The following is a 20,198-nucleotide window of genomic DNA, read 5'->3' as shown; positions in this document are numbered from 1 at the left end:
CATCAGTATCATTACCTGTCATGGGATGCACTGCTCAGGCCCTGGAAGCTTTTCTATAATGTCCTCTGTGGCTCTGGAGGAGTTTTCCAAAGCCTGAGGAAATCAAGTCAATTTTATTTATATAGCGCCAGTTCACAACAGAAGTTATCTCGAGGCACTGTACATGTAGAGCAGGTATAGACCGTACTCTTTATCTTGTAAAATTTACAGAGAGAAAGCCAACAAATCCCACCATGAGCAGCACTAGGCGACTGTGGCAAGAAAGAGGCAGAAACCTCAAGCAGAACTGGACTCAGTGTGGGCGGCCATAACCCTGATGATGTCCATTTTAATTATGTTTAACATACAGTAACGGTAGAAAAGCTCTACACTGAAATACTTGTAATTCATAAAACATAAAAACACATTGTCTTTCAAATACACTATTGTTGTAAATTGAGTATCAACCTGTACAAACCATTACCAGGATTTCCACATCCAGAGTATCAGGATGGACTTGTGGTCATATAAGTATTGTCAAAGTCAATCCTGACCTTTGAACCGTTGAACCGTGTTTTGTCAACTAGTGCTCACACCTCTCACTACTGCCCTCCACTGGACTTTTGTTAGAATAACAGTAGAGGGAGGGTCAAACAGCCGAGAAAGGTGTTATGGGAATCTGTAGGTTGGAGACTTGCCATACAAAATAACAGGGCTCAGGGCATCTTCAAAATAGGAGAACGAATCATATAGGTTTTATCAAACTGACCATGGTAACCGGTTATTCGGTATTCAACACAGCTGCGCTGGATTTCATCCAAACTGAAAATGAGTGCAAAAGAATACATCGACCGATTCAGCTCTGTCATGTCATCTATTCAAACGGAATTTACAGGACATGAATATACGATGTGTGCACGAACTTTATGAAAAGCGGTAAAATACAAACATTTTCACTGAATTTTGAAGATGCCGAACAATTAAACAACATTAAACTCATTTTCTTGTCGGAGTTCGGGTCTTCTTTTCTATGGGAAGAGAATATTGAGGATACTACATCACATGAATGGACGGACACAAACAAAGCCCGTTCCGCCAATAGAAACACACCATTATACACTTGACCAATCAAAACAGAAGCCAGCGACAACATGGTTTCACTATCAGCCAATCGCGAGAGGCGGAGGTGTGACGTGGCGCCGTCAGCTGTTCTTGTTTTGCTTCTTTTTTGCTCTTCTTTTCCTCCAGGGTCTGGGCAACCGACCTCTACAATAACCGCACTGAAACACTATTTTAATTCAGTTCTAGCGGAGAAAACCAGCGGCTCTGCTCGGAGCGCTCACCCGAACATCACCCGGTCCATCATTTCTTCCGAATTGGAGCCGTCTTCCGCCGACATCGAGCGAAGAGGTGCAGCCGATCCCAGGCCTCCAATCCAGGGCGGAGGGAGGGAAGGAGGTCGCTGGGAATCGGGATGGAGACCGGAGAGGGAGCTGGCGGGCCTGGCGGACCGGACGGACCGGCGCTCCGGTTTGGCTGCGCCTCTTTCAACCAAGACTCCACGTAAGCGAGCAGACGGATAAAGAGTCTGAGTCATCAAAATACTCCATTTGTCCATGAAATTAGACACATGCGCACGGGTTTGCCCCTAAACTAAAAACAAAACGGTGTGTTAGGAAAACCTCCATCAATGCCCTGTCATATGTTGATACAGTTAAAGGGGCACTTCACCAATTTTACTTATGAAAATCAGTTATGTTATCATGGAGAATATCAGACAGCATGTAAAACAGTGGTATGGAGCTCAACAAACAATGTTACTGAGGTGGATTATGGGAAATACAGGATCCAGAATTTCTGAGCTTCACTTATAGCAGGAACTTAAACTGAGGATACCTCACCCTCTCGTGTCACATACATTGTGTCCAAGCTTCTGTCACTGACACAAAGGGTCCGATGTTATCAAGGTTCAGTGATTTTCAGTCCTGATCCAAACAAGGGACTAAAGGTCAGGGTATTTTGGCCTCTGCTGAGCACAGTCTATCTTTCATAAATCTCCTAGCTTTAAGGAATTATGTTAGGGTTGCTTGAGTAGCCAATCACAGGCCTGCTGGGAGTTACCTGATGTAACAGCAGCTCAGCTGTTGCAATAGGGGCTTCTCAGTGCCTTAAAGGGACTTTGGTGTAACTCATATCAACTACAGTCTTACACCACAAGCGACAGACTGCTGGACTCAGTAAGCATCAGGTGGCAGTGGTTTTTCAACAAATTAGTTTGGGATTCAAACCAGAAACATTCAAGCCACAGGCTCCCTTGTCAAACAACAAGTATGTCATGAAAATACAGAAAGTTGCTTCATGTTTAATAAGTTCCACTCACTGCACATCGAACAGGATGTCACACAAAGGCCTGCCTCTGACACGTTGCTCATTTTGTTAAGATGCTGAGTAATACAGATAAGAGCGGGATATTGTTAAAGAAAGTTTTACATGTATTCAAATGTATTCTGTCTGCCTTGCTCTAACTTAACATAGTCATCTCCATCCCATGTGGCAGTTAGACAGCAGAAGAATGCAAACTCATGATTTTTACACCTGGGCTCCTGAGCATAATTACTCATTCCCTTTGTGTAATGTCTCATTTCCTTTCCCAAAAGTGCAATCAACTCTTTATTTTACAAAATAGGTAGGAGATCAGAGAGAAAGCTTCATATTTCACACAATCACTTTGTTCTGCAGGGGCAGTGTGAATACACAGTATTTTATAGTGTAGTTGTGCAGGTTTCCTCCTGTTAAGAAACAGGATGAGACAGGACAGGAATGTACGGATCTTACAGCAGGGAATGAAGACGCAAGTGGCCATTAAGAAAATGACAGGTGTAAAAAAGAACTGATGTGTCAAGCAGGTTAAACATTGTCTGTTTAGACTACACTGTCAGCTGAGTCCGTGTATACAGTGTAAGGCTATATGTGCAGGTAAGGGGACAGAGGAGTCAGAAAGCAGGTTAGCCTGTTTGACATCATATGAAGATTTAAGATTTGCTCTTGGCCATTGTACAATTTCAATAATATTTTGATTAATTGTTCAGTGTTACAGTGTGACTGAAATTCCATTCTGAGGTCATCTGATAACATGATAACAACTGCTGCATCCCCATTCCACAACTGAAAACTCCATAAGAAAACTAATGAATGAACCAAGCTGAGAGTTTTATTCAACCCACTTTAACACATTTCTCCAATCCCTGATGACCTCACTTCTTTTTAGACATATTTCTCCACTAGGTGGCTCCCCATAGAAGGAAGCAGGGAAGACTGATTGGCAGCTAAATGCACCCCAGGTCACCTTACATCTGGTCATGTCAATTTTTCCCTGTGTTTCCAACCACAGTGTCTAGACATCGATTCATGAATTAAAAATACTGAGAGAAACAGAGGCTTTACAGTTGAGCTAGTGGTAGATAAACTCTGTATGTGTGTGTGTGTGTGTGTGTGTGTGTGTGTGTGTGTGTGTGTGTGCGCGCGTGCTGCAGGTCACTGGCTTTGGGAACAAAGACGGGCTACAAGCTGTTTTCTCTGACCACGGTGGAAAAACTGGACTGCATCCATGAGAGCGGTCAGTATGACTGTGACTCTACACTTTGCATCAGTGTGGGTCAAACATCCATCCACATTTAACTGAAAATACATTTACATACATGCTGTTGATTTTTATGGCTTATCATAACTGTCCAATCACTGCTGGTACTGGTACACTCAGACTTTATAGAGTTCTTCTTGTAATGTGTCCCACTTCTCATCCTAGCCATCAAATGATGACAGCATGAGCACTAGAATCATTCATGTGCTTTACATGACAAACAGGTTGAGAGCATTCTGCTTTTGTGTAAGCTGAGCTGTCCACTGTGAATGAGCTCACACGTCAGGACACATCAACACCTCCTCAGGTTTCCTCATAAAAATTCATCTGTTTCTATGAAACTCACTCTCCTCTTGAGTCTTTCTCTTTCCACAAATCTTTATTTCTGCTCAGTCTGAGAAACAGAGACTGTGACTGTTTCCTGCAGGATGATGTAATTACATCTTTTCACTTTATAAATTAGCAAAATAGGGAATTTGCTGTGTATTAGCTGGGAGGCAGAAGTGAAATGCAGTGAAGCACCAGAGTCCCAGAAGTAGTGTCTGGAGTTCTTTTAATAATGTTGCCATCTTGTTACACATCTCAAGAATACTCAGCTGGAGCTGAAATGCTGCCAACAAATGTGTGTGACAGTCGCACAGCATTTTGATGGAAACACAGCCACAGTCACCAGTGTAATGTTGGAGGAAGCCAGACATCTTAACCAAGTTTCTGCCAAATCAGAGTTTAACCTCATCGGAATATGAGCTCAAGATAATCATGGTGAATATATGTTGACACACCACCAGACTACATGAATAACTGGGTGAGGAAAGGGAATTCTCCTGTGCATGTAAGCAGAAGCAGTGATTATCTCAGCAGTGAGACCACCACAGAGTCTGCGTCTCCACATCACAGCGCTCACTGGCTCGTTTTAGGGTTTCAGTGGCTGGATGCTCAGACAAGGCTGTGCTCGCTGTAATTACACAGTGCTCATGTTGGCAGCAGCATCCCATGGCAAAGAAGAAGAGGGGAGTTTCCTCAGAGCCCGCGTGTATAGTCTGTAGTCTGCAGAGTCAGGTCCAGCCTGACTGGGACCCTGGGATCTGGTTTATGTCAAACTGACATATCAGAAGATTATCAGTGAGTTACTGAGCACGGAATGATACCATGGTTCATTATTTAAGGACAGGAAGGATTATAGAACATGTTGGATTCTGTAGATATCTGTATATCTGTGAATTTAAAAATCTGATAATTCTAATTACCATATTTTTGGTATTTAAAGAGACACTATGTAGAAATGCTGTTGTGTCCTCTTCTTGTTACTTACACACAGAGATATACAACTGTACCAATATATCTTGGCGATGATCTAGATGCAATGTAGTCAGACTGATTTAAATATTTTGTGTTGGGTTTATTTGCTAAAGCCAGCCACATGAACTGTTTGAAACTTCCTGTTTCACAGCAAGGGAAACAGTTTCTTATTGTAAAATGTAAGGCTCATTAATGTGAAGCATGGATGAATTGTTTGGCCCTCTTTGTCTTGTTTGAAAGTCTATAGCAGTTTCTCTTTATGCTAGCTCTGCCTGTGACTAGTTGTCATGGTTACCCTTGGCAGATTTCAGCGTCCATTAAACAGAGGAATAGTAACGTCTGTTCATGCTTCTCATCCTGGGCTCCACAAACATACATGTGACCCTCAGCTTTCCCCGGGTTTCTTTAATAATGGTGGTCTGTAGAGGTCTTCTTGACTGAAGAGGGTTTGTGGACAAACTGGCAACACAGTTTAGTGGCAGAATCGTATCAGATCCCTTTATACATCCATGGTTTTAAGCTAAGTGATCATTTTGAGACATCGCCACTGGAGCTGCATCCCCATCACTGCCTGTCTGTCTGCCCCCTGTTCTTCCCCAGCAGAGACTCCAGATGTCTACATTGTGGAGCGTCTGTTCTCCAGCAGTCTGGTAGTCGTGGTGAGCACCACCATGCCGCAGCGAATGAACGTCTACCACTTCAAGAAGGGGACGGAGATCTGCAACTACAGTTACCCCAACAACATCCTTGCTGTCAAGCTCAACAGACAGGTGAGCTCCCCCGGTTTCACAGCCACAACCCCTGAATACTACACCGTTTCCTTACAAGCTCAGCACATTCTGGAGATGTGAAGTGACTCACGCTGAGCCTTTTATACTCCATTCAGATCAACATAGTGACTGGGTTTAAACCTGTGTCTGGTGCCTGTCTGTATGGGTCAGCCACGCCTCTTTCACAACCCTCATTTTCGTTCCAGGGTTGGAGGAGCGATCTGACGTGGGTTGATTTTCATATAAGTGGGGTCACTGATGCAGGTTTGACACTCGCATTCTACATGATGCACACGATTAATTATCAGCATCAGTGGTTACTATGGAGATAGGCATATGAGACAGTACTTCAATGTAAAATCCAGAAAATACTAATCAGTTCTACCAAGCTGCTAGCTAAATGACATCACACTTAGTCTGCTAGAATAGTTCAAAAATAAGTAGATTCTACAATAATCCCCATAATGCTTAGTAAATGTTTGTGTATCTTCTCCCTGGATTTGCCTCCATTTTGTAGGGCAGAATTACTGTAAAAAATGTGAGGTCTCCAAGCCCAAAGCTGAGATAACCTGAACTTGATAAAGCTCCTCCAGAGCTGTATCTGCCCATGCTGTGTGTCCTTGCATCTTGACCAGCTAATGTCCCTCAATCCGTGTCCCTGTGGACTTGACCCTTTAGAGAAGTGAAATGAAGCACAGCTCCTCTGGACGTGCTGTCTCTGCAGAGTCTCACAGAGCTGACACAAGCTGATTCACAAGCTTGCATGCAAACAAGGGAGATGTTTCATTCGAGTCACATCGCCACCAACTGGGAACATATAAACAACTGTGCCCAGTGACACGAGAGGCAGATGTTTCTGTTCAGGGTTCAATACAGCAGAGGACGCGGCCTTCCAGATATTTCTCCAGTGTTCAGCATACAAAGTTGATTACTTTACTTGATGACCAAAAACAAAAACTTCCCGTGACTGTAAACAGCTTGTAGCCTCTAATGACTGTGCCGTGTTGCTTCATATTCATGAGGTTCATGTCCTGCAGTTTAAGCAACAGCCTGACTGAATTTGACCTGCATGTGAACCATGATCTTCATCAAATTCATTTCCTAGGGCTGATTTTTTTAAACTGACTCTCTGATGTTCACTTACAGAAAGGTGACAAATGAAAGGAAAAACCAACATGAAGTGTCTTAGTAAGGTGCTGGGTCATCCTGGCCCTCCAGAACAGCTTCAGTGCTCCTTGACATTATCTCTGAACTGTACTGGAGGGATGGAGCACCATTCTTCCCAAAGATAATTACCTCATTTTGGTCCAAAATCCTCTATGGTGTTGAGCTGCAGCTTTGAGGAAATGAGTGTGAACTGTTGAGATGATGAGTCGGACTTCGTTGATGTGTAATGAGCTGAGTGCTGCTGTGTCCTGCAGAGACTCGTGGTGTGCCTTGAAGAGTCCATCTATGTCCACAACATCAAAGACATGAAGCTGCTCAAGACTCTGCTCAACACTCCGTCCAACCCCTCAGGTGAGACATGACACCAAGAGACAGGAACTGCAAAAACACATGTCTGTACTGCAGGTGCATTATTCTCAGTGCTCTTTTCATCTATGGGTTTTGACTACTGATACATCTCTGCTATTCTACTATTTTGTCCACTCATTTTATATCAGTGATAGTAGGCTGAATAACAGAAACATTTCTCTGTAATGTAGCACAGTTCAACTGCACAAACGACATCCTTCAGAGCAGTCATGCAGCTGAATCAACACCTTTCTGAAACAGTTTGAGCCCAAACAAAACATTAGAACCTTGAAGGTGGATTGGACTGTAAATGTAAATGGACTGTACTTATATAGCGCTTGCAGACTGGAGGAGCGGGAATCGAACCACCGACCTCTGATTGGTGGACGACTGCTCTACCTCCTAAGCCACAGCCGCGATTGTTTACAGGACTGTTGAATTAGACTGGTAGTTATAGCAGGGTGTACCTAATAAACTGGCAATTAAATGTAGGTCACTCACACTCCACTGGCACATATAACTCCTCACTGGCATATGCTGCCTCTCATTCCCCTATACTGTTACTGTTTACAATATATACATGACATGTTACTGTTCCTCTGACATGATGACCTAGCTGTAAAACTAGTGTTATTAAATGGCTAGTATTAAAGTGGCTATGATAAATATGTATGTAATATATTAGATTAATCAGGTGGACACAAACACAACTCCAAATTGCTCTGTGTTTGTTGGATGTGTATATAGGCAACTGTTAAAAAGTGTGCATATTCATTTAAAAGGTGATAATATGTTTGTGCTCTGTTCACAACTTGTTTCTGTTGCCCGATAAAAACATACGTTATTGCAGGTTCAACAATCAAACTATGTTCACATAAATGTATTTATTTCTTATTGATTTGGACTGTCATATACTATTATTACATGACCACAAACTGACAAACTGAAATCTTGTCTCCTGCAGGTCTCTGTGCTCTTTCTGTCAATCATTCCAACTCCTACCTGGCATACCCCGGCAGTGCCACCATTGGAGAGATCATAGTGTACGATGCCAACAATTTGGTAAGCTATTATGAACTGTTAGTAGCACTGCTGCAGTTTGGTAGATTGCCTATATCTGCGGACTGATTATAAACATGCGCAAGGATAAAAAATGGTAAGCCCCAAATGTCAGACAAAATTCTCATTATAAACTTTGAAAACAAAGGTCTAGTAACATATTACTTTTTCTTTTTATATAATTAGATTTTCTTGCTAACACACAATGCTAACATTTCTCGTTAAGGTTAAAAAAATCTTTCATTGTTATCACTTCATTTTGTTACACAGTACAACACCATCATATCTCTGAGACAGGACATATTAACTTATCAGAATAAAAGCTTTCTTGTTATAACAGGATAAGGTGGTTTTTGTTAGAACAAGAAATTTCAACATGTCAGCGTCAAAAAGATCCACTAAATTAGCAAAATAGGGAAGATTAACACTGTGATTTACGTCAGCTAAAGTTACAATGACTGTTTTACATGGCTTATAATGAGGCACAGTATCACTTTAGATAAAACAGGTATTATAAGTGATAATTTGAAGGTTGTTTACAAATGTAAACAAATGTTTAAAATACATTCTGAAAGCAGGGTCAAGAATTGTTCCATTTCCCAGTTTATTGTATGTTGTTTTACGCATTATTAGTATATGCTGTAATCATATATTATCATTATATTATTATATATAGTTTTATTTACATATAATTCACTTGTTGAGATCAGCTCATTTAATGTGTGGATAAAGCTTAAAAAATAAGACCAAAGTTGTATTAGACTAATCCTTTAAGTATTAAACACAGTGTGTCAGAATCTCTTTCAACACTTTAAATTGAAGGACTCACACCTGAAACTGAACTTGTTGCCGGAGCACAAGCTGACTCAGGGGGCCGTAACAATACTGTTTTCTCTGATAGCATTCTCTCCGATGCTTTCTGTCTCCGGTCATCTTCTCTTCTCTCAGTGTTCTGATACTTGTTTGTCTGACTCCGTTGGCTCTGATGGCGCCTTCCCTGGTGTCTGTTTGTTCGACACCTTAGACTTGAAGATATTTTTCCTGGGACCTGAAGACCTTTTGGTCTTGGGAAAGGTGCCATTTTGTATGATGTTCAAGAACTGATGGTGACTGAGATCTCAGGATGTCCTCAAATATGCAGTGCGCTGTAAGAATGATCTGAGATTAAGTTCTGCAACACACAAGAACTAATCCCAGGGAGAGTATCCCTGAGCTTGTGTTGTGACTCAGGAATGAAGGGACGTCCTTGGACTCACATAGTGTACCAGTTCTGACAAATGTAAAAACATGATTAAGCTGTTGTGATATAGTAAGATAGGATATGTGATACAGGAAGTGTTCATCTTTTAGAACAATCCACTGTTGGAAAACCTTATACAGTCTGGGGCAAGAGCATGATTTTAAAATCAGTTGTGTCATCTTGTGCGCACAAGTTATAATTTCCTGTTTTGTTCTAGTATGTGTGGTTTTCTCACAGAAACCAGCTCTTATTGTTCCTCCACTGGCAGGTCAAACCATCAAATGTTTTCACTTTGCTCATGTTCAGACTATCTCAGGTCTCTTTTTACCGGGAAATATGTCAGCAGACCTCAGCCACATGCTGACTGTTCATGTGAACTCAGGCCAGACAAAGAACACCTCCCTTCACTCTGTGTTGCTTCATACAAAAGAGCAAATTTAAGCCAGCAGGATCAAAACAGCTTTTGACATAATGTCATGTTACTGGAAGCATAAGTGCTTGCTCATAGTGGGAACTGTTGGGTCTCTCTCTATAAAAAAATATATAAGTGTACAGTCTAGACCTGCTCTATATGAAAAGTGCCTTGCGATAACTTCTGTTGTGATTTGGCGCTGTATAAATAAAATCAAATTGAATTGAATAAAAATACATACAGGCATGTTTACAGATACATCAGAAGACAAATAAAACATTTAAAATTAGAGCCCAATGAATACTAGATTTTCAAGTCAAATCAGATTTTATTTATATAGCCCAATATCACACATCACAAATTTGCCTCAAGGGGCATAACAATATATACAGCATTACAACACCCTCTGTCCTTAGACTCTCGCATGCAACAGGGAACACCCCCCACCCCTCCAGGAAACCTGTAATGGGAAAAAATGGAAGAAACATCAGGAAGAGCAGGAGAGGAGGAACACCTCCACCAAGACAGACAGACATGCAGTAGATATTATGTGTACAGAATAGACTAACACAGTAGATTTATAGTCTGGGGAATCAGAATGACAACATTATGGATTATAATATTCATGAATGGGAGGACATCAACAACTTCAGTTGCTGCCAACAGATATAGTCAGACTGGTTAGACCTGACAGAAAGTCTATGGTAACTCAGATAACCACTGTGGTGAAAAGAAAATCATCAGAATGAACAACACCTCCACCCTTGAGGTGGATGAGCTACAAAGGTGGATGAGCAGAAGACCATATTGGGTTCCATTCCTGTTACCAAGAACAGAAACCTGAGGCTGCAGTTGACACAGATTCACCAAAACTGAAACTAAAACAACCAGACACTGCATTTTTTAATAACAAACGTTATAACAGAAGGAAACAGTGCATTTGTTGGGGACTGTTTTCAGTGGAATATTAATACATATTGGTGCTCTAATTAGTTTGGGGGCCGCAGGACAGCATATGTGGGATTGAGTCAAAATAAATAAAGGTTTGTGTATTCATGTAATGAAGGAACATGTCACCCAGTGCGACAGTGTGGGTCATTGATGTGTATTTAATAGCTCTTGGACACGAGAACTTTATGGCTTGTCTAAGTGACATAAACGTTACATCAGTGTGGAGTAACACTCGCTCTGTATCATCTTCTTGGTCATTTCAGAACACAGTGACAATGATCCCAGCTCATGACAGTCCCTGTGGCAGCTCTCACCTTCAACACCTCAGCCACCAAACTTGCCAGCGCCTCAGAGAGAGTAAGAAAGACCCACCAGAGACCACCAACCTTTTCAATTCTCACAACTCTGAGATTTAGCCTGAAGATGGGAGAGGGACAGACTTTACATCTAACCAAACTGCCTTTATATATCTGTTAGTAAAAACAAAATGCTCAGTACATTGTTTCTTTCAAAGCTGTGTTGGGCACAAGAGCATTGTAGCCTCAAGGGCTAAAGGCAGGGCTTTAGATTTTTACTCTTGTTACATCCAAGATAAAAAAAAATGGAGGGACACTGAAGATCATCACTAGAGAAGAGCAGCTGCTGTACACCACAAAGTTTCAGGCAGAAATCTACCTTTGCTATAAAATATGTAGCTCTTGTAAACCTAAGTAAATATAGCAACTTGCTATTGGTCTGTCTCTACAGGGCACTGTCATTCGAGTTTCTCCATTCCCGAAGGCCAGCGCCTGTTTGAGTTCCGCCGGGGCATGAAGAGGTCAGATTTCACACAAATGTTACCTGTCTTCCCATCTTGACTGCCATTTGCCCCTGTCTGTCTCTGCTGGCTCAGCGGGCTGCTGTCAGTGTCAGAACTCAGTGATGTGACCGTAGAGGCTACTGCCCATCATATACCCTCAGCACCATTTCTGCAGTGTCTTTTTCTTTATTTGCATCTCGTACCTTGTTATATATCTTTTTTGAACGTCTTTGATGCTCTTTTGACAGAGGGATTAACAGTCTTTACTACTGTCACTGCACAGTTTGAAGTAGTAGCACAGTCAGTCATATTTTTTAGTCTTTTAAGCCATTACCCAGGATTCAGTCATAGCAAATGATTCCTACTTAAGAGAGTCAAGAACCTAACAGCTTTGTGCAATGTATATATTTAGACAATTATCTGAAGTTAGATCTAAGCCATAGTCAAAGTCTTTCTTTGTGAAACTGGCCCTTTGGGGCATTCTTACAGACACATTGGCATGCATGAGACTTTATTACATCCTGATGACTGATTATATAATATGCACATGATCTGTGTTGGCTTAGATCCTAAATAGCCTGAGTAGACTGGCTAATTGGCTTTAACCATTAGGTCTGACCTAATGGTTAAAGCCAATTATCCACTTGAAATTATTGATTATTTCGTGAGAGTTTGTGCACGTTTCTGTGTATGTGAGCGTGTGTGTGTTTATGTCTGTCTGTCTATCTGTATTTGCAGGTACGTCAATATTAGCTCCCTGTCCTTCAGCCCTGATGGTCAGTTCCTCTGTGCTTCCAGCAACACAGAGACGGTGCATATCTTTAAACTGGAACAACTGGGACCCAGGTACACACACACACACACACACACACACAAACACATACACAGACTTTAGTTGCATTACAGTGAGAGGCTGCAGATCTGTGCTCATCTGAGTGCTGTGTATAGTGAAAACTATGACTTTTTACAAATTGGGTTTTAATTTTTGTAGTGGAGGGGACGAGGCTGCCACCTGGACAGCCTACATGGGGAAGATGTTCTCAGCAGCCAGCAGCTACCTCCCTGCTCAGGTATCTGGTATGATGAGCCAGGACCGGGCCTTCGCCACCGTCCACCTCCTCTCATCTGGCCAGAGGAACGTCTGCACCCTGGCTATGTGAGCTTCTCTGTGGTCTTTAGGAATCAGGGGCTGCACTTTTGCACTTTGTCATTCTGTCTGTTATTTCAGCTGATCACAGGTCTAAACAGAATCTACTTGTAATAATTAATAATTCAATTCAGTGAGGGATTTGATAGGATTTGGATTTAATAAGTGGATTAGATGCTATGCTATTAAACCCAGGCTGTGGATTTAGATGTGGGTTGACACTGTGATGACTGACTGATCAAGCAATCTCCTTGTTAGGTCCTTGTCCTTTTCTCTGTTGGACTTAAAGTGACTGGCTATGATTCTTCCAAAACAGCTGTAATTGAAACTCAGTCTGATGTTTCAGGATCCAGAAGCTTCCACGGCTGCTTGTGGCCACAGCCAGCGGCCACCTGTTCATCTACAACGTGGATCCACTGGACGGAGGCGAGTGCACGTTGGCTCACAAACACAGGTGAGGGTTTCACAAGGGTTGGATGGATGTTTAACATTTGGCTGAACAAGAGGGAGGAGGGAGCTCTGCTCTCTGATTTAATTATTTAATTCATTAGATCAGTGTTTCAGCACATATATTCAAGAAATTCAGAAAGTCCTGCTCCAGTGAGCAGACTCTTCAGTTCATAGACTTATATGTTGACAGGATGGAACCAGGCCTAGTTTTTTAACATGACAGTAACATGTAATGAGTAACGATCTATTGGCAGACATATTTTCAGTCATAGAATAGAATAGAATAATACTTTAATACTTTGTTACAGCAGCAGCACACTGACCAACACTAAATTAAATTACATTTAAAGGGACTAGTGAAACCAAGAAGAAAGAAAAACAAGAGCCATACAAGATATTGCACATGTGAACAAAGTATTGCACTTTAATAAGAAGGATAAATTCTGAGTGCAGTCAGTTTCAGAAGCCGACTGTATGTATGGTGATTATTGAATGTTAAAAAGCCTGATGGCTGCTGGCAGGAGGGACTTCCTGCTGCTTTCAGTCCTGCACTGTGGAGGTATCAGTCTGTGGCTGAAGGTGCTCTCCCGAAACACCTTAAGGTGGTGTAGCGGGTGAGAATTATTGTCCAGAATGCACTTCAGTTTACCAGCATCCTTACCTCAGCTCAGCCACCTGCTGAACTGAGTCCAACTCAGCCCCGATGGTGGCAGCTCGCTGTCTTTATCAGTTTGTTCAGTCTATTTCTGTCCCTACACCTCCCCCCCACCCACCCGAAGTCAGTGCCACAGACTGTAACACACTCTGTCAGTCATCTCTGCTGATGGAGATTTGTAGCACAATCCATTACTAATAAATCAGGAATTTTCACAACTTCACAAGGAATGAGGTTTAAACTCACAAACCTCTCTATCAGCAATGTTTTCTTATTAGATTCTGCAATAACTACTGAAGAAACAGAACTACTGTGAAGCAGGAAAATCATCTGCTGTGGGTGATATTTAATGTTTTATCTTATTGATTTAGGATGCTGCATGCTGCCCCTCAGAGAGGGAGGGCTTTTATAGAGACAGTAATTCTGCTATATGTTGTCTTGCTCCACAACACAGGTAAAGATCCTGATGTATGTCCAAGTTGGCATCCAGTACCTATTATTATTAACCCTTACCACTGGAGCTGAGCTGTATCTGTTGTTAAAACTTGACCCACCACCATTGTTTTGAGTAGTCTACTGAGCTCAGCACGCTTGGTTCTTCCAAATGAATCAAGTGGAGAGGCAGCCAGTACTGTGACTAAAATAGATGTGGCATAGCTGTTCATTCACATTCATTTCTGTTGCATCAGATTTGGTTTGGTTGCAGTTCAGAATTTTTCATACAGGTTCAGTAGTATCAGTATTCACTGACTCATTGTTATAAGGGTGTTATTAGAATTTTTCAGTAAAAATCAAACTTTTTGTCAGAATTGATCAGATCTCACCCTGACTTGCTGATGGGGGCAGTGAGACTTAATGTGATTCAGAATTCTCTCAAGTGTCCCCCAAACATAGAGTTGAGATCCATAGAGATCCATTATGATTGAATTTTGGATAGGCTTTTTCTCAGCTTGAAGTGTTAATGGTGATATAAAATGATATCACCTTGTGCAGTATTGTTAGTAGAAGCTGAGAGGTCTCTTTACCTCCATTACTGGCCATTCTTGAGGACTTTGGACTAAAATGAATTCATTATGTTAAAAACCTTCAGTAGTCCAGATGGGAAATCAGCCAATTGTTATGGCACATGGAAATTGTCAAGCATGTCCAGTGTCTGCTCTGCTGTTTCCTTCACCTCTTGAATGACTAAGATTCAAAGATACAGTTTCCAGTTTCCTGATCATTTCCCTGATGATTCCTAGAAAGAACTGTGTAATTGTATGTGTGTAATTAGAAGGAAAGACAGTGCTCAGTAAATGGGCCCTCCTGATAATATATCTCAAGGGGTTTATGCTGATTTAATATATTTTACTAATACTCAACACTGAAAATTGTCTACAGGCAAGCAGACACTTCAACATATTATGTGTAAGAAATAAAGTTTCCAGTGTAAATAGAGCCATTCCTCAAAAAAAAAAAATTCTCTATAGTTAGTGCCATAATTAGTACCAAATGAATTTGTTATTTTCAAGAATGTTTTTTCATAAATTATTAGAAAATGATGTGACCTGTTGTGTTACCATATGATACAGTTTTAAAAGCTGAGTAACAAAATAGAAAATAATGTTTTTTTTCTTAAAGTAAATGAACAACTACAGCGATATGAATTTAAAATCAAAAGAAACTACTAATCGATCAGATGTCAACCTCCAAATGAAAAGGTCTAAGGACATCACTTTCTACATCAACAGAGCCAAGCATGTTAATGAAGCATCTGCATACTCTTCTGCCTGTGCCCCTGAATACAAAAGCTATGAGATGCTCCACAGATCCTGAGAAAGCCACTGAAACCAACACTTGTGTTTTGCCTCAAAATCATTCGTTAAAGGATTACTCCATAACAAATATTAAGTGTTTTAACCATTCTTTGAAAGACTCAGGAAAACTCAGGAAGTCAAGTCTAGTCCAAAGTCGAATTACTTCTTTTCCTCTGTGTCCCTGCTTCCTCCTCTCTCTCTCCTTCACTATCAGACTCTTTGGTGTTGATGATGACCAGGATGAAAGAATAGATTCTGAAGGGTCAGAGGTCACAGGGCCAGCACAGGCCTGTCCATCCTACGCTGCGACTGCTGCCTTACCAGCTTCTGGACCTGTCACTGCGACCCTCACTGGTTAGTAGTCACACACACTCCTCCATCTGTGATACAGCTGACCTCATTCAGGATGTTGCTTTTCTTAAAAAAACCAACATAGTAACCATGACAGGGTTTCCAGTCAGCCCAGGTGGTGACAGCAGGTAGATATTTTTGCTTTCACCTTCACAGGTCGCTGTGTGCACAGGCTCCATGCTACGCTGTTACTGTTTAATGGAAACTACTGTATAAATTCCCTCTCAGTCTGTTGAAATACTTCTGCCTCCCTTGTCTGTTCGTACCCAGGTTATTCTGAAGATGGTGGGGCAAAGAAAGGTGAAGTCATTCCAGAACACGAGTTTGCTGCCGGGCCTGTGTGTCTGGACGACGAGAACGAGTTTCCTCCTGTGAGCATCCAGAAGTGCTAACTGTCACCTGTAGCTAGCTCTCCTACAACAGGTGTAATGCATAGGCATGACAAATCATTTATGCAAACTAAAAAGATTGATCTTACAAGCTAACTGGTTGTCTGGTACAGTTCAGACAAGATGACCCCACATTTTCCGCAGAATCAACACTGGTTTGATGGTCAAATATCAGCACATTGCACAGCAAATGAGAGCAGAGTCATGAACGTTAGACTTCACCAAAACTGAGAACAAAGATGTCTGAACATTATCCACATTAGCAATACATTTGTGACTCAGCTGGCAGTTAAAACTACAGCTGTCGTATGCAGCAATCCTGCAATAAGTCCTCACTTCATGAAGGTTGTAATGATCAGATTTTGGTAAAACTCTTTCAGAGAGGATTTTCAGACTTAATGAATGACAGTGTTGTTGAACTGGATGTTTCATTGATTTAAATGTAGTAAAGAAAATACTCAAAGTGGCAGCAACAATGGACCATAGCACTTGTGAATGTGCCATTCCAAACAGATTATAGCACCTCCCTTATCCAGTTTTATTTTTCATAATTCATTTTCTTCAAAAGCAGTGGCCTAAGCCCCTTTCAGACATGTCATTTAACACATCACACTCATGCCTGAATAAGTAGCCTGGTCACTGTTATGGAAAAGTTCCAATCAGCAGTCCTACACGTCACATCTGTAACATTTTCCTTTCCCCTTCAACACGGCACAATCCTGTCAGATACACATACAGACAGCACAAGGTGAAACATACATACATATACACACGACATACACACACACAGATTAAATGCATTGTTTGCTTTAAGTAGTACCTAAAAGTACTGTGATAATTTATCATCCAATTATCTTTGCTTATATGCACATAAAATAAAATCAGTTATGAAATCAGGGAATACTGTTTTACATACAGTGCGTGAGTCTCAACTTAATGTCCTGTCAGTCTGTACTTAAGATTGGAGATTTCACCATAGATAATGGAACATAAAATGTATTTGGGAATTCGTTTCACATCTGTCATACATCAAATGGCAAATATCACATGTCATGTAGTAATGTATTAAGGAACATGACCACAATAGACATCTGAATTGGAACGCTGGTGTAACAGCTACAGTCATGTCTGATCACACCACCCCACTCCACAATATGCAACTATGTTAGAGAGTATTGTGGACATTAGCAGATTATATAACATGCGTGCCTTAAATTATATTAACTTTGCATTAAAGGAAAATTCTGGTATTTTGCAGCTTAGGTCTTTCTCTCAAAACTGTGGCCATTCTGTCTATGGACCATAATAACTTGACACCCATGTCTTCCATTGTAGAGATTCAGGAAATTAATCTTCAGGAAAAGTCTGGCAGAAAAAAGGAGGGGAAAAAAAGGCAGGGAAAGGAGCACTTGCCAAAAGCTTTGCAAATTGACTTTAATTTTACACAAATCATTTTAATCACATGGCTCAGAGTCCAACTGAGGTAAACACAGAAATTAGCCCCTGGAAGTGCAGGTATAGCTCATCTTCTTGGCCACCTTGCCAGCTAATCAACAGCTATCTACTCATCTGCCATAATAACAAAACATTTATTCATTTATTCCCCATCCTTCCTTCCCTTCATACATGTATATATACTCTACAGTGGCAAGGAGTGCTTTCAGATTCACTTCATTTATTGATAAGTTTGTCCTTAAAACTCTAAGTTACAATTGAAATAAACCACAACATATTTTTAAGTCATTGTGTTATTCTTGTCCATATTGAACACATCATTCAAACATTCATTGGGTACTTTGGAAAAAGTATGTGAACCTCTCAGCTACTAACATCAACCAAAGCTAACTGGAGTCAGGACTTAAGAAATCTGGAGTCTGGTCAATGAAACCAGACTGGAGGTGTGGGTTAGAGCTGCTTTGACTTATTAAAAAACCACTCAGACATAATGAGTTTTCTGTTTACAAGAAGCACCTCCTGATGAAGACTGACAATTACTGATGATTTGTATAAAGCCAGAAAAGGTCACAGAGTGATTTCAAAGACTTTAGATGTTCATCAGTCCACAGTCAGAAAAGTTGTCTCTGAATGGAATTTCCCTTCAATGTAGCAGAAACTGGGACGTGAGCTGCATTTGACAAATCCTGTAGACAAAACTAACGGGTGTGTTCATGTGTTTTGGTAGATTAATTGGTGCCGCGACGGGACTGGAGGTGGCCAGGGGAGGCGCTCGTGAGTGGGTAGAAGGACAGATGGACAGACAGACAGACAGGCACCAGCAAGTGAGATGAACAGCAAAAAAAAAAAAAAAAGAAAAGTCTTTCAGGGTGCCAAGTTTGTTTTTTTTTTTTGTTTTTTTCATTTAGAGAGAAAATAACATTGATTAACATTAACATTCAAGCTGACGTGGGAAACAAAACACTGACCAAGAAGTAGAAGACAAGCAGTGATTTCGGCAAGAACCACAATTTGGTCATCATGTTATGTAATGATTGTGTTCTGATTTTGTCATAGCACCACCAGCACCTGTAAACTTCCTCTAAGCTCACTGGTGAGTTTCAGGACATCATCTGTGAACTGGGAGGAAATTTCAGAACGCTTCGATGCTGTTGGCTACTTCAGAAAAATCAGGGAGTTTATCTTTAAGGAGTGTTTTATGAACGTATGAGGTGCATGCTGGAGCAGAAATATAACCACAGTTTTCATAGCTTTATTACTTGACAATATTTTATTAAGTTGCATTATTGTAGCAACATTTTTATTTTTGTCGTTAATAATATCTTAGTTTACAAATTGTTTCTGTTTTTATTTTGTATTGTATTTTACTGCATTGACATGTATTTGACGTTTCTGTGTTTGCCTCCTGGTTACATTTCAGAAGGTGTATATGTACTGTATGTTTGTTTGTGCCTATTATCATTTATAAAAGAGCAAAGTATTTTGCTAATTGCACAAGACCAAAACAAGTCAAAGAAACAAAGAAATAAACAAAGTGGAGTAAGAATCAACCTATGCAAAGCAAAGGATTTGTCTTGTTTTATGTTATGCATTGTGTTAAGATGAAGGTGCTTATGGATAAGATATTTATGATTTTATGTTCGACATACACGGCCATGGGTGTTGTTATATAAGTGAGGTCAAACATTTCACAACATTAACAGTTTCTAAGAGATATTCACAGGTGTTTGCTGAGATGTTTAGCTGTCCGTACACAGTGATCTGTTCTGTTTACTCAAGTAAAAGTACTGTCACCTGACTCACAGCAGGTCAAAGACAGGCGTGTCTGAAGACTACACTTACTGATAACAAAGCAGCTGTCAGATTGATTAACAGTGTCTGAAACCCGCTCTGGCACTGTATTGTTTTCATTTTTACTCTTCTTCCATCACCGGTTTCTGTGCACAACTGAGTGCAACACCATAACTGTCTTCAAGGAGAGACTGAGAGTGTCCACCTCTGTCTACATTTGCATGAGTACACATGAGCACAAAACACAGAGCTCTTGGAGAAGGAATGTGAAGCAGCCAGTAGGAGGCCAGGACAGCAGACTTTTCATCCCACCAACAGTTTTTGGATACGTCATATGACCTTTGTTTGAAGCATACTGAGGCCTTGACTGTTCCCATTTCAATTTGAATAGTTCCTACTAAAGTCTGGTTTATGTCTGAAATGAATGAGTTCATAAGAAGTGTCATCTCACCACGCCTGAAGAGTTCATAGCTGTTCATAGCTGTTTGCAGGAGAATTTG

General features: G+C 40.9%; 1 protein-coding gene across 1 annotated transcript; it reads left to right on the top strand.

Annotated features, from left to right (window-relative positions):
- Positions 1–687: 687 nt before the first annotated feature.
- On the top strand, positions 688–19,472 carry wipi1 (WD repeat domain, phosphoinositide interacting 1). Its single transcript, XM_018697730.2, is given in 15 exon segments — positions 688–1,542; positions 3,513–3,595; positions 5,519–5,688; positions 7,110–7,206; positions 8,168–8,265; positions 11,129–11,161; positions 11,163–11,222; positions 11,613–11,625; positions 11,628–11,682; positions 12,403–12,510; positions 12,656–12,820; positions 13,158–13,265; positions 15,927–16,066; positions 16,334–16,434; positions 18,635–19,472. Coding segments are annotated over 15 exon segments (1,371 nt in total). The 5' UTR covers positions 688–1,453; the 3' UTR covers positions 18,686–19,472.
- The last annotated feature ends 726 nt before the right edge of the window (positions 19,473–20,198 follow it).

The sequence above is a fragment of the Lates calcarifer genome, linkage group LG11 (assembly GCF_001640805.2).
Source record: "Lates calcarifer isolate ASB-BC8 linkage group LG11, TLL_Latcal_v3, whole genome shotgun sequence".
In the NCBI taxonomy this organism is placed as follows: domain Eukaryota; kingdom Metazoa; phylum Chordata; class Actinopteri; family Centropomidae; genus Lates; species Lates calcarifer.
This window is presented reverse-complemented; position numbering and strand designations above follow the sequence as displayed.